Source organism: Marmota marmota, unplaced genomic scaffold (assembly GCF_001458135.2).
Source record: "Marmota marmota marmota unplaced genomic scaffold, marMar, whole genome shotgun sequence".
Lineage (NCBI taxonomy): Eukaryota > Metazoa > Chordata > Mammalia > Rodentia > Sciuridae > Marmota > Marmota marmota.
The window spans coordinates 1,247,470-1,261,490 of NW_026000021.1; the positions used below are offsets into that span (position 1 = coordinate 1,247,470).

Genomic DNA, 14,021 nt, shown 5'->3' on the forward strand with positions numbered 1-14,021 from the left:
GAATGAGTGAATCGCCTACTCCATCAACTAGGACTGTGAAGGGCCAGCCGGAAATGGGTCAGAAGCACAGCCTGGGTGAGTCATCCAGCTTGCCTCACATAGCACACCTTCTACGCCAGTGGAGGAAAGGGTCAAAGCAGACCATCCACAGAACATCCAGCAGACACACAGCCCCTTCTGTCCACCCTGCACCCCCACAGCACCTGCTGCCTGCACCTTGCTTTCCAAATGGCATGCAACAGTTCTCCACGCCAGAGCGCACCTGAAGTCTGTTTTTTGCACCACCTTGTGTATCTGGGGACATCTTGAGTGGCCACCACCCAACACAGTGGCCTGGACTTTCTAGGCTAAGTGGACACAATGCAGGAACCTAGACCTAAAGACTGGACAACATTAGTACAGTGGTTTACAAAGTAGACCACACTGGTACAGGGCCTATGGCCAAGACTAAATTGGCATGAATACCCTGCCATGACAGTACATAACCTTGACCAAAGTTGGCATGAGGTTACGGAAGGCCAGCATGCTCCAGCATCCCCGGGAGAACACGCCAATAAGGGTGTCTTGATCCTCCTGCCCGAATTCAGTGAACCTTGCCGAAGTTCAGCAGGCAGGAGTGGACACTGTGTGGGATGCCCGCCAGGGCAAGGCGCCCTCCCTCTTCGGGAGGCTGGAGTCTGGTCATGACATTCAAGGCCCTCTGGGAACTCTGGGCAGAGGAAGAATAGCCCAGGGACCTTGAGCGCCAGGGGTTCTGACCCCCTAGATCAGGGATCCCCAGGGGTCAGGGCTCAGATGACCCTGTGTCTCTTTCCATGGAGGACTCTTCCAGCAGTGTCCCCACTGACACTCAGAAACCCCCCACCTCCCCACCCCATCTTACCCTGGTCTCCTGCTCTCCCGGGACTCCCCTGTGGTCCTAGACAACACACCCCACAGAGAACATGAGGGCTGGGCTGGGTGTGTGCTTGGACCCCCCCCCCTGCCCACCGTGGGCTGCACGACCTCACCTGTCACTCCAGGTGAGCCAGTTCTGCCAGGTTCACCTTTGGGACCCGATGGTCCCGCTGCACCGGGATGGCCTGGAACACCTTGCGGTCCAAGTTCTCCTGGAAGTTAAGTGGTGACCACAAGTCTGGGGGTGGTTGGCAGAGGGTCTGGCTGCCCCCACCCCTCATGCCTGAGTTCTCAGCAGTGGGACACGCAACTCCTAACCCCTGAGAGATCCCTCTGCAGCTCTAACCATCTGGGGCCAGCGAATGCCTTTTTCCATTCACTGTCGTGGAGTCTGGGGCTTGTGGATGTGCTAGGGACTCCGAGTTCCAGCACATGCCCTGTGTGGCAGAGTGGGGTGAAGCTCTAACCCTTCGCTGGCTCCTCTATTCCTCATAGGAAGAGCTTGGTGTTGAGAACCCCCAGGTCCCCGGGGTTCCACAGTCTGGCCCTCAACGGGACTCGGCCCAGGCACCAACACAGCCAGAATGACTGCCCCAGCTCCAGCCAGTCCACACGCCACAGTCCTCACCTTTATCACCCTTGTCTCCAAGAGGTCCAGGTGGACCTAAAACAAAGAAAGACTTTCAGGAATTGTCTCCCTTTGGCTCAGCCTGCTGAGGAAAAGGGGAATATACACCTACAGGTCAGTGGCCCTGACCACACGCCTCTTACCTTGTGGGCCTGAGTTCCCAGAGTCACCTTTACTCCCCGGGGGCCCAGGGGGTCCCATGAGCCCTGTATCTCCTTTCATGCCCATGTCTCCTTTGCTTCCTGGAAAGAAAAGGGTCAAGGTCAGGCATGATGAAGCCAGCCAGGAGGTCCAATTCAGATACTGCCACCCCACACAAATTCCAAACTCAAAACCCCTTGACCTCCTACTTGGTGATCAGAGATAGAAAACATGACTGCACACCACCTTTCCCCAGAGGCAAGACACACACTCATGAAGGGCTGGAAAGTTACCTGGCATGGCCAGTGGTGGGCAGAGGGCCCTGCAGCCAGCTCTCAGGACTTGAATCAGAGCCCTGGTTCCCCAGGGGAGGACACAGCCCAGGCTTAACCAGCAGTTTTGCATTTGGGGAATTATTTTTTAAACCCTCTCAAACTGCAACCTGAATGTTCTAGAAAGCAGATCCCAAATGCTGAGAATCACAACTCTGGGGCATTGTTGATGGAGAGAAAGAACATTGCCCCAGCTTCTATTCCCGCCAGCACACCAGACACAGGCTTTCCTGGTACTCAAGATTCCAAATTTTCCACTTGCTATCAGCATTCGGGGCTCATCCACCCTGTCCTCTCCTGAGTCCTCCATCGCTCCCTCCTCCTTTCCTGGAAGTGCCTGGTGCATATCAATCAAGGCTGGCTCCTCACAGGAGCAGGTCTCTGTGACTGCTTCCCAAAGTGCCTTTTGGTTGGGAAGAGAGCCACGCAGCCCTCCCTGGCCACACCACACAGGGCCACTGGGTGGCTAGTGTTTATTAAGTTGCTGACATTCCCTTGTCAGCAAGTGGGATGTCCAGCTTCACGCCCCTGGGACAGAGCGGGATGAAGGTCTAAGGAAGACAATATCACCCCAAAACAATCTTTTAGGATCTCAAATAGACACTTGGGAGGAGATTTTGTTTAAAAAAAAACTCTGTTTTATCATTTTGGTAAGATGGCTCTGAAGAGGTCTCAAGGAGGATTCCAACCTTCCCTCCAGTGAATTAAGATCAGGGACACCATTGCTACCAAGAGAAGAGAAAGAGCCGGCCTTGCTGGGCCTGGGTTTGGAGTGAAATTAGTGCAAGTCTTCGAATTTAAATTCTTTGAGATAGTTGGACACTTAGAAGAATGCTTGATGCTTGATGGGAGATAAGTCCATCATAAAGGACGTGGCACATGGACACAGAGACACAGCTAGTGAGGAGGAAAGCATCCAGGGCACTGTCACACAGCATGGGGATGAGTGGTGTAAATCAGAAAAGCTAGAAAAAAGGAATTTTAATGTTCTCATCCCCAAGAAAGGATAAACATTTGAGAAGATGGGTAACCTAAACACCCTGAATTGTACCCAGATATCATACCGTACCCCATAAACATGCACATATTTGTCAATTAAAGATGAATTAATTAATGTAAAAAGAAACTTGGTTTCAGTTGAGATCTTTCATAGCAGCCTAAGGTGCAAACAGCAGAGAAGGCAGTTCTTGACCATTCATGGTGAATGGAGAAGGGTCCAACGGCACCTATTAGAGGGGACTGGGATTATTTCCATGTGGGGAATTTGTTGGTGCCTATTGATCTGGACCACGTCCATCAGGTTAGAGTATTCTGCTGCCTGTATGTAATTCTCCAATATGGTGTGGACCAACAGCTGTGTTGCAATGACTTCAAAATTCACCCAGGCGACGGTTCTGATCTACTGGGGTGAAGAAGGGAGGTGAAACCTCAGTGTCACTAGGGGCTGGTCTCACTAGGTGGACTGCGCAGGCGCTGAGAAAGCAAAAGCTAGCGATCTGGAGAGAGGGGTTCAGGGTAAGCAGGAGGGGGCAGAGGGCGACTTCCTGAGGACTGAGGTCGCTGTTTCCTCTCCGAACCCACTGCCACGATTTCAGGCCTGGGTCTGGGTGGGGGTTCCCAGGGAAACCAGGTGGATCAGACAAGGGCGAGCGGGCAAAGGCCTGGCTGTCACCCCTCCGGCGATGTTCTGGAGCCACCCTAGATTCTCTGAGGTTCCCTTTCCCATCTGCAAAGAGAAGCGTGCAGCAACGCTCTGAGCCCACGTGGGTCCCACAGGAAGGAGTGAGCAGCCCTTCCTCCCTCCCCAGTGGGGGGCTGCCTGCTAGACCTGTGAGAGCCCAGTTCATCAGAGTCAGCCCCTTACCTCTGCATAATTAATTGGTTCTCCTGAAACTTTGGCTCATGGGTCCTCATTCTTCTGCTGGTCACCCCCGAGAGCCAAATCTATGTTCTCCCCTTCCACTGCTTTCCAGACACTTGAAGAGGGCTAACAGGGTTTTCTTTTTGAAGTCAAGCTTTTTTTTTTTTTTTTTTAAATAAAGTCAATCATTGCTATCTGTCAGGTACAGTGTTACCTATCTTATATGTATTATATTCTTTTTTTAGTTAATCCTTATTAAAGGTCAGTATTATCCTCCTTTGTTAGGTAACTTGAGGCTCAAAGGGGTTAAGCCATTTGCCCAAGATCACACAGCTAGTGACCATATCAGAAACTAGATCTGTCTGATCTTGGAACGGAAGCCCTTCCCTTTCTGTTACTGGATAACTGCTTCTACTACGAATTTATTATTATTTATTTAGTACCTACCATGTGGCAGACAGCTTGAAAACATGATCTCTAGCCCTTATAACTGCTCTGAAAGGTGTGTATAATTTAATTGTTATTTTAATTGAATGATCATCATTCTCTGAAATGAGGAAATTGGATGTCAGAAGGGTTAAGGAAGGTGCCTAGTCACCCAGGTGAGCAGGTGCAGAGCAGGGATGGAAACCAAGCCGGCCTGGCTCCCCCACAGCACCCAGAGACCCCTGAGGAGGCTGTAGGAGGCCAGAGATGAGGAGCATGAAGGTTCTCTGTCAAGTCCAGAGCCCTGGAGCAGCACTTCTCCAACTGTGGTCCCAGACCTTCAAGGTCAGAATCACCTGGGGGCATTTAAATGAGGCTCTTGGGCCCAACTTGCACTTAGAGCAAGTACCTGAGTGCTTCCCACACGTGGCCAGGCCTGAGAATCGCTGCTCTGGAGACAGTACCTGCTGTCCATGGGGGTTGCTAACCACTTGTGTGCCCTCTCCTGGAATCAAATCCTGTGCCCTCACCGCCAGCCAGTCTGCCCTTTTCTCAAGTCCCCTCCCAGGCCCACCTCTCGACGTCCTCCCTGAGCTCCCAGCCTGGCTCTGCCACCCCCGCTGGGTGTACCTGGACTGGCCGAGTCCTCCCTCTCCCATGGCTCCCTGTCTTTTCTCCCCAGGGTGCAGGGGCGCCTATAGGCAGAGACCTCCCCAGGGGGCAGTGAGTAGATGGAGTGTCACAGAACTTGGGCCCCAGCTCCCTCTGGCCCCCCATGAGCATCAGCACCCCAGCGTGCCCTTACCTGGGGCGCCCAGATCTCCTTTGTCCCCCTTAGCGCCGGTGTCCCCCTTGGGGCCCATGACACCCTCGCTGCCTTGGCTGCCCTTCTGTCCTTGGGGTCCTGGGGACCCTGCAAAAGAAGGGTCGGTGAGGTGGGCTCAGAGTGTCCTCCTAGGGATGGGCTCCTGGTGAAAGAAGCAGGGAGCCTTTGGAGGAAAGGGGAAAGGGGTCCCCAGAGACAGCCAGGGGTCCTGGGTGGTCTTGATACGGTGAATCGAGACTCAAAGGATAGGACTGTGGGGAAGGCATTAACCCTCTGGGGCCCTCTGGAGAGAGGACTTTGGGGGCAACTGCCTCAGGACTCAGGCACTGATCCCTGATCCCATGCAGGGGAAGCACGAGTTACCAGTGGCTCCTTGCTCCCCAGGCTCGCCCTTGGGTCCTTGGAGGCCTGTGGAGAGGGAGGGAGAGCTCAAGGTCAGTCAGTGCCCTCAGGGATCTTCAGTCAGCTGACATTCTGCTGCCCCTGAGGTGGGCAGGGCGCCCAGCAAGAGACCCCCCAACCACACACACACACACACACACAAATGCATGAATGTATATGGCCGAGTCCTGGGAGGGTCTGGAAAATATCTGCTCTCTTCCCAAAGTCTGGACAGTGCCTGGGCGTGTGTCTCAAATGGCGGCGGAAGAAAGGCTATAAAGGAAGGCAAGTTTATTGGAGTTGTAGCTCCAACACCCAGCAAGCTGGATGACTGTGGAAAAACCATTTAAGTAGTCTGCACCTCAATTTATTCATCTGTAAAATGGGGCTGCTAATGACTAGGTTCTTAGTAGGTGTGTAGTTAGTGCTCCAGTGCTCGGGATGACAGCGGAATTGAGAAATGATGGTCCCTTCCTGCGTGGTCCAGAGATCCTAGGTCAGCATGTGGGGTGTTAGGTGTTCCTGGAGGAGGGAGGGTGGGAGCTCTGTGCAGGGAGGGGCAGGGGCAGGACCGTGAGGATGGGTTGGAAATCGAGGGATCCAGGAGGGAGATTGAGAAAGGAAGAGAGTGAGGGCAGAGACTAGGTGGGGAGGGAGAGGCCCTGAGCAAGTAGCTGATTCTCCTCCTCTCCCTGGGGGGAGCAGCAGCACCTGTGGGAAGACGCAGGCGAGCTTGGGCTCCCCCTCTCCCTGGCACCACTAAAGTTACTTCTTTAAGCTGTTTTACGCAGGGGGTTCCCTGGAGGAATGGGGCTAGAGAAGGGTTGCCTGGTTTTATTAAGATCACAGAAGCTGGGTGCAGTGGCGCACGCCTGTGATCCCATCGACTCAGGAGGCCCAGGCAGGAGGATTGCAAGTTCGAGGCAAGTCTCAGCAACTTAGCAAGACCCTGTCTCAAAATAAAAAGTAAGACGGTTGGTGGGGATGGGGGGTGTGAGGTGGAGCACACCCTGTTGTTGACCTCAATCGGGGGAGCTCTGTAACCCAACCCATGTCCTTCTCCCATTTGTCCTCTCTGGGAGGGAAGAGGAGGCCAGAAACTTTCCTCCCTATTGTTTAAACCCCATTAGGGACTTAGAATAATAGTTCTGTGGCTCCCAGGTATTCAATTCCTTCCACAAGTCAGTCCCTCTGAGCTTCCTTAGGGCCTGCTGGGTTTTCTTTCTGCCTCAGTGGCCTGGAGGCTTGCAGACCTTTGATTTATTGACTTCCCTCTTCCGCCTCTGCTCTCTGCTGGGAAAGGTCTTACTGACTTTGCGTCTTCACATCTCAGAGGCCTCAGCCCTTTGGGAATTTGGAACTGGAGGGTCTAAGTGGAGAGGGCTGAAACCCTCACCAGGCTCAGGGTTGGATCTCTTCCCTGGGGAGGGACATCTCTGTCCCTGCAATCTCTGACCCAGCCTTGCTGTTACGGCTGAGATCTGAAATGCCCTCCTGCTCCAAAGCTTATGTGCTGAAGGCTTTGTCCCCAAGGCAGCGGTGCACAGAGGCAGGCCCTTCAGGAAGTGACTGGATCGTGAGGGCTCTGAGCTCATCAGTGGATTAAGCCATGGATGGATTCATAACCCAGTGGGCTATTTGGAGGTGGTGGAACCTTTAGAAAGAGGGTCCTGCATGATGATGTAGGTCCCTGGGGGCATGATCTTGAAGGGTATATTTTGTCCCTGTCCCTAAGCAGCTTTGCTCCTGCTTGCTCCTCCCCGCCATGATGTTCTGCCTCCCCATGGGCCTAGTGGAAACAATGCAGCAAGCGACCAGGGGCTGAAATTCCAAGTCAGACTTTCTCTGGTTAAGTTGTTGACCTCAGGCTATTTGTTACAGTGATGGAACACTGAGGGACACACCTGCCGTGCTGTGTGCAGAGGGTCAAGCAGGCCAAGGCTGCAACCTAAGACCTGGAGCCCAGTACTTTCCCAGCAGCCTTCATGGGTGTATATCATTTTCCCAAATCCCTTGGCAACCCCTGGAGCCCTCTCAACCCATTTTTACAAACAAAAAGCTGAGACTCAGATAGTTAAGGTGACATTGCCAAGGCCAAACTCTTAATTTCCTGCTGAACCAGGGAGCTTGACTTTCCCCAGTGACACTCACAGGCTCAGACTCATAGCACCGAGGACAAGGAGAAGCATCCACACCCCTCCAGCTCCGCCCAGGCTGAGGCCCCACTGTCTGTACCCCGCCCCCAGGGCTGCTGCCCAGCCCTGCCCTCCCTCCATGCCTCCTGGCCTCAGCCCAGCCAAGACCTCCTGCCAGCCACGTCTCCTGTACAGACCCCTCCAGGGCATCAGACTCTGGCATGAGTCCCTGTCTGTAGCCCAGTGTCACTGAGAAAGATGGCCATGTGCCCCTCTGTGCCCTGGCCCTACTCACCTGCCTCTCCCTTGATGCCTGGTGGGCCCTGGGGTCCCCGGAGACCTGGAGGAAAAGGGAATTCAGAGCATGGCCCAGAGAAGGCAGGAAAAAAAGGTGAGCAGGCCAGGAAATTCATACCTGGGGTTCCATCTCGTCCTGGGGCCCCTGTGGCTCCCTTCTCAGCTGGTGGCCCCGGCGGGCCAGGCAAACCTGGGGATCCTTTTTGACCTGGAAGACCAGAAGAAGAGGCACAGGTGTCAGTGAGGTGAGCACGTGGGACGGCAATGCCACGCTCTCCATTCACCCAAGAACTTTCCCGAAGCCCCAGGGACAAGCTCAACTTTATGGAGGGCAAAACAGGAAAGAGGAGAAACCTTCATCTGAGAAGCTTGTGGCCACAAAGGCCAAAAAAAAAAAAAAAAAGGGAAAAAAAATGTTGAGATGGAGCCTAAGATCCAGAGGGCTGTGTCCTCATGTATATACAAGGCAGGGGCCAGAAGGAAGGAGCAGAACCGGGGACTAGACCCCTCACTTTGGGTCAGGGTCCCTGTTGATGTGTCTCAGGAAAAAGAATCCATCCAGGGTTTGACAGGCAGCTCCCACTCACCAGCTGGGGGACCTGAATAAGTGTCTCCACTTGGCCCAGTCTCCATTTCCTCACCTGTGACATGGGAATAGCAATCCTGACCTGACAGTGTCCTCAGGAGGACTAAAAGGGGCTGTGGAACCCTGTGGATCCTACTGAAAGTGGGTGCTCACTCTGTTCTAATTAGCACCAGGCAGAGTCAAGACGTTCAAAGGCCTCACAGGGCATCAGGGATATCAGGCCCCTGCAGAGGGGTCACTCCTACAGGCAGATCAAGGCTGGAGGTTTCTGCCCCTGGCCTTTCTGGGGAAAGTGACCCCTTCTGACAAGCTGGGCCCAGGCCTCAAGGAGGGGCTTTCCAGGGTGACCCCCCTAGGAGCCCACGTGCATCAGTGTGACTCTCCCCACCCACTCTCAGGCAGTGCCATCTGTCCCTGCTCCCCTGTGGCTCAGGAGTCTAACTCAGTTCCTCCAAATCGGTCTGTATCATCTTTAGCAAGTCAGTGTATATATGAACCTCATCTGTGAAATGGGGATAATAACCAATAACAGCTCAGAGGTAGTATGAGGGGTCTGCAGAGCATAGAGGGAAAGTGCCTTGAACTTTTCCAGAGGGCCCCTTCCACTTCACTCCTCCCTGGACCTGCCTAGTCCCTGTCCCTGCCCAACCCCTTACCCCATCTCTGCTCTTTTGCACCAGGGCTCCAAATACACAGACATTCCTTCTTTGCATTCTGTAACTCACCAAGCTCCCTTCTCACCCCAGGGCCTTTGCACAGGAGGCCCTCTCTGCCTAGGATCGCTTTTCCTGGCAACCTTCTATTCACCCAGCTGAAAGGCATTTCCTCCGGAGCCTTCCCTGGTCTGGGAGAGCCATTTCCTCTCTGCTTCCTTACAGAGAGATCTGCTGCAACCTGTGGAGCAGTCACTAGGGCTGTGACCATATAGAACTGCGCCTATAACAGTGTCTCTTTTTCCTAAATTAATACTTGTTGGGAGCAAGCATCCAGGTCTGGAGTGGAGAGGGGAGGGGGAGAGAGACAGGTGGCTAAGGAGCCACTTCCCCTCAGTGACCAGGAAGGCTAAGGAGCCACTTCCCCTCAGTGACCAGGAAGCCTAGGGCAAAGCTGCCACTGTCTGAGCTCCACACCCAGCTCCACCCTCTTGGCTTGATGTTGAGAGCCACAGCCGAAGGGGCCCCAGCAAACTTCCAGCTGATTGGCTCACAGCGGCCCCAGCAAACTTCCAGCTGCCAGCTGATTGGCTCCTCTGGGGTGATAGAAAGGTGTCAGTAGCAGTCTCCTGTTGTAACTTTCCCCCTGATGGCTTTTTCTGCTCTAAACTTTCTTCCTCTGTCTGACTAACTTGAGAGACCTTCTCTTTTACTTGAATCAATATGTCTTCTCCTTCCTCTACCTTTGGCTGAACTGAAGGCTTTGGACTAAGCAAACAAGATACCAACGTCCACAATGTCAATGTGCCAACTGGCAGAGTCCCTGGGCTTTTCTTTTCTATTCTTTTTAAATCTTCACCATGATGGTTCCATTGTGATATATTTAACAACTCCTCCTTAAAAAGCCATGGGCTACATTTTTGTATTGTATCAACGTATGCCCTGACTGTTCTTGATTTTACTGGGGTGCCTCCTTCCTCTAACAATTTACTTAACACTCTGGCTGGGCACAATTCACGAGCCACTTATCAAGCAGAAATGAACTTTACTTTTAGAACACACACGCAGCACCACAGGAGCTCTTCAGGAATTCCCTCAGAGCCCAACTGCCACCACCAGCTTCCCACAAGCCTCTCAACCCCCCAACTCCTCCTGCTCTTGAGGCCGATTGGCTGGGTCACGTGGGCGGAGCCAAAAGAGTCCCCCAATGAGCAGCTCCGTGGTCTGAAAGGGCAGGGAAACAGCCCAATGAGCATCACCACAGAGGAGCCAATCATCTGGCAGCTGGAAGTTTGCTGGGGCCACTGTGAGCCAATCAGCTGGAAGTTTGCTGGGGCCCCTTGGCTGTGGCTCTCAACATCTTCCTGTGTGTCTCCAGGAAGTTTTGCCTCAAAACAGACTTTTGGGGAGCCCTGACCAGGCAAGGTGAGCCATGGGGAGGGGAGAGGGACCACAGCCTGCCCTGGGTGGGCCAGAGTGGAGGTGGGGAGACATGAACAAGCAGGTGCCTCCTGAGAAGGAGGCAGATGTTTGTACCCCAGCCCTGGAATGGCAGTGTCCCCACTTTGGTTTTGGGGTTTCAAAAGAGAACAGGGAGAGAAAAGAGAAAAAGAAGAAGGAGGAGGAGGAGGGAGAAGGAGGAGAAGAGGGGGAGGGGAAGGGGGGAGGGGAAGGGGGGAGGAGACAGAAAGCAATTGAGAGAGATGGGAGATAGAGTTGGAAATTCTATGCAACCAGCCCTATTTATCGTTGAGTTCTACATCCTCAGATTCAACTAATATTAGATAGAAAAGGTTGGAGGAAAAACTGAAAATGTACTGAACATGTAGACTTTTTTCTTGTCATTATGTCCTAAAAAATCTGTCCACATATTATTATTATTATGCTGAACTACATAAATAGAACTATTACGTTTAATACCTAATATAATGTAGAAGCTACATAAATAGAACTACAGTTTCTATAGTAATCTAGAGAAGATTTAAAGAATACAGAAGGATTGTGTAGGTTACTTGCAAATACTGTGGCATTTTTTTTATAGAAGGGATGAGAGCATCTGAGACCTTTTACACCTATGGGGGTCTTGGAACGAATTCCCCAGGGATATAAAAGGACAACTGTATATTCATGCAGAGAGAGAGGAGAGAGCCTGATTTGTACCCTGAGGGTGGGAAGGCTCCCACTCTGTACCTGGGGTGCTGAGCCGGCGGGGGGGGGGGGGATGGGGCAGATTTTTAAGGTCAGACTAAGCTAAAGAGATGGAAGTTGCAGGAACATCCCCTCCTTAGATGAGAGGAGCTGCCCACAGAATAACAGCAATGACACTGGCAAAGAAAATAATGACACTATTGAGCACCAGTTCTGAGCTAGGCATGGGACTAAGCCTTTTGTATTTATTGTTTTGTGTCCACACTCAACCTATCTTTATCCTCATCTTACAGGGGAGGACAAAGCCCAGAAATGTTAAGCAATGTTCTCAAGGTCACCCAGCTTGTGGGGGACAGAGCCTGGGTTGTCCCCAGGTCTGCCAGTCCATGGCCATGCTCCTGCCACCGAGAGGCTGCCCCACAGCTCTCCCTGGCCAGAGATGTGATGTGGGCTGTGTCACTGAAGTCACGGGACCAAAGGGTTTGCTCAAGGACATTATGAATAGTTATAGAAATTTCAACCACTCCGTTGGTGGAGTAGTTGGGCTGAAAGGGAGCTGTGTGTGTGTGTGTGTGTGCGTGTAGCACAACACACAGGTGGGCTGAGGGAGGAAGAGAAGGCAAATTAGCCCCAGGCCTTGTCCTAAAGAACACTTGCTATTGTTGCATGTTTTATGCACATTATCTCACTGGCCTCTTATCCTGCAAGGCGAACCATGCGATCTCTGTTATCCTCTACACAGATGAGAGGCTGAGATTCCGGAAAAGTTATAGACCCAAAGTTACACCACTAGTAAGCCACAGACCTGGCATTAGAACTTGCAGGTGCAGGCATGCGTAGGCATGCACACACACACACACACACACACACATTGTTATAGCTCTCTGGGGTCCATGGTGCTGAGCACCATGGACGTTGGCAGAGCATCTCCCAGGATAAGTGGCAGGTAAACCGTACCTTGAAAGGGCACTTGTGGGAGATAACAGGCTCTTGAAAGCTGGGCACCTGGCTGGGGGTTGGGGGTGGGGAGCTAGGCGAACCAACTGGTCTGGAAGATGCTGAGGTTTGGGTGGGTGGAGTGGAGAGGGGAGTCATTTCAGGCAAGAAGCAGGACAGAGGCCCAGGAGCTGGGAGTCCAAGCATGGTCAAGGGGCAGGGAGGCAATTCAGTTGATGAGAACTTCCTAGTTTTGGAAGGTAAACTAGGGTCAGATCAGACTTGGCCCCAGAATGGCCCAGGCCAAGGAGCCCTTGAGGGAATGTTTGTGGGTGGAGCAGGATGGGTGGAGAGGGAATGGACTTACCTGGGGCGCCTTGTTCACCTTTAATCCCGAATAGTTCTGCAAAAGAAGGAGAGAAGGCTGCAGACCCAACTCAGGGCCCCTTTTGCTTTATCCCCACATCCCCCAGAGATCTCCTGTGTTCTATAATAGAAAGTGGGACCACCCATGTGGGGAGCAGAAACTTCAACCAGACTAGGGGCGTTTGAGTGAGAAGATCCAAACCCTGGATGTGTTCAGGAGAAAGTTCTTGGAAGGAGATGTCGAGTGGACACTCTGCTAGTAGTGTGTATCTTACTTGTAGTAAGATACAAGTTCAGGAAGGTTCAGGAAGCAGAACCCTGGGGGGCACAGGAGTGTGGAAAGTGGTACTCTGCTCCAAACCAGCTCACAGAGGTTCTTAGGGTCTAGGAAGGGTCGCCTCAGTCAAAACCAGCTCCTTCATGTTTTAAGAAAGAAACTCCCATGGTGTCTGAATGTCCAAACCTGGGCTCCATCCATCTGCCCACTAGCCCCTCCTTACATCCTGACTCAGCCTTCATTTTAATTTCCTGGGGAGGCCACAGCATTTATTATGGTGTAGATGTGAGGTGTCCCCCAAAAGCTCATGTGTGAGATAATGCAAGAAGGTTTAGAGGAGAAATGATTGGAAATCCCCTCTCCACTCATAAGAGAGTCTGAACCCAATCAGTGAAATAATCCCCTGATGGGAATTACTGGGTGATAACTGTCAGTGGGTAGGGTGTGGCTGGAGGAGGTGGGAATTGGGGCGTGGCTTTGGCTTTGGGGTATATATTTGTATCTGGCCAGTGGAGTCTCTCCCTGCTTTCCGATCATTGAGTAAACTGCTTCCCTTGGCCACCTTCTTCCACCATGATGTTCAGCCTTGCCTTGAGCCTGAAGGAATGGAGGCTGCCGTCAATGGACTGAGACCTCCGAAACCCTGAGCCCTCAAGTAAACTCTTCCTTCTCTACAGTTTTCCCGATCAGGTCTTTTGGTCACAGCAGTGAAAAAGCTGACTAAAATAGCATCTTACCCTCCTGGACCTTGTGTCCAGGGCACAGTCATGGGGTCACCCTCCTAAGCTCCTGCTTGCTCTTGACACGGGTCCAGAGCTTTGTGTCACAGTGTAACTCTGTGACAGTCAGGTCACACCTAGGCACTTGTTTTGCCCAAACCAGCCAAGGGCAAAGTTCTTCCTGTGGTGGGTCAACCTGAGAGAATAGAGGAGGCCACTCCCCAGATCCGAGAGGACTGAGGGAAGGAGAATCCCTGTCATGTTCACCTTTGGATCCACTTTCTTCTATCGTCTAACCCCCGCTATTTTCCCCAGTAGGTCCCCCTGCCCTCTCCCTTCCCAGGTCCCCACTCTGTCTGGACCAACTTGGAGTCTTCATCCATTTCTCTCCAACTGCAGGTCAAGGTAGGCG

At 52.5% G+C, this 14,021-nt stretch overlaps 1 protein-coding gene across 2 annotated transcripts in view; it reads right to left on the minus strand.

Annotated features, from left to right (window-relative positions):
* Positions 1 to 14,021, minus strand: part of Marco (macrophage receptor with collagenous structure) — a 38,630-nt gene that overhangs the window by 10,479 nt on the left and 14,130 nt on the right. For both annotated transcript variants that reach the window (XM_048810427.1, XM_048810426.1), the window contains 9 exons: positions 12,615 to 12,650; positions 8,043 to 8,132; positions 7,923 to 7,967; positions 5,475 to 5,519; positions 5,091 to 5,198; positions 1,669 to 1,767; positions 1,526 to 1,561; positions 1,011 to 1,109; positions 878 to 919 (listed from right to left, as the gene is read on the minus strand). In XM_048810427.1, the coding sequence (XP_048666384.1) occupies positions 878 to 919; positions 1,011 to 1,109; positions 1,526 to 1,561; positions 1,669 to 1,767; positions 5,091 to 5,198; positions 5,475 to 5,519; positions 7,923 to 7,967; positions 8,043 to 8,132; positions 12,615 to 12,650 (600 nt within the window). The remainder of the gene's footprint in view (positions 1 to 877; positions 920 to 1,010; positions 1,110 to 1,525; positions 1,562 to 1,668; positions 1,768 to 5,090; positions 5,199 to 5,474; positions 5,520 to 7,922; positions 7,968 to 8,042; positions 8,133 to 12,614; positions 12,651 to 14,021) is intronic.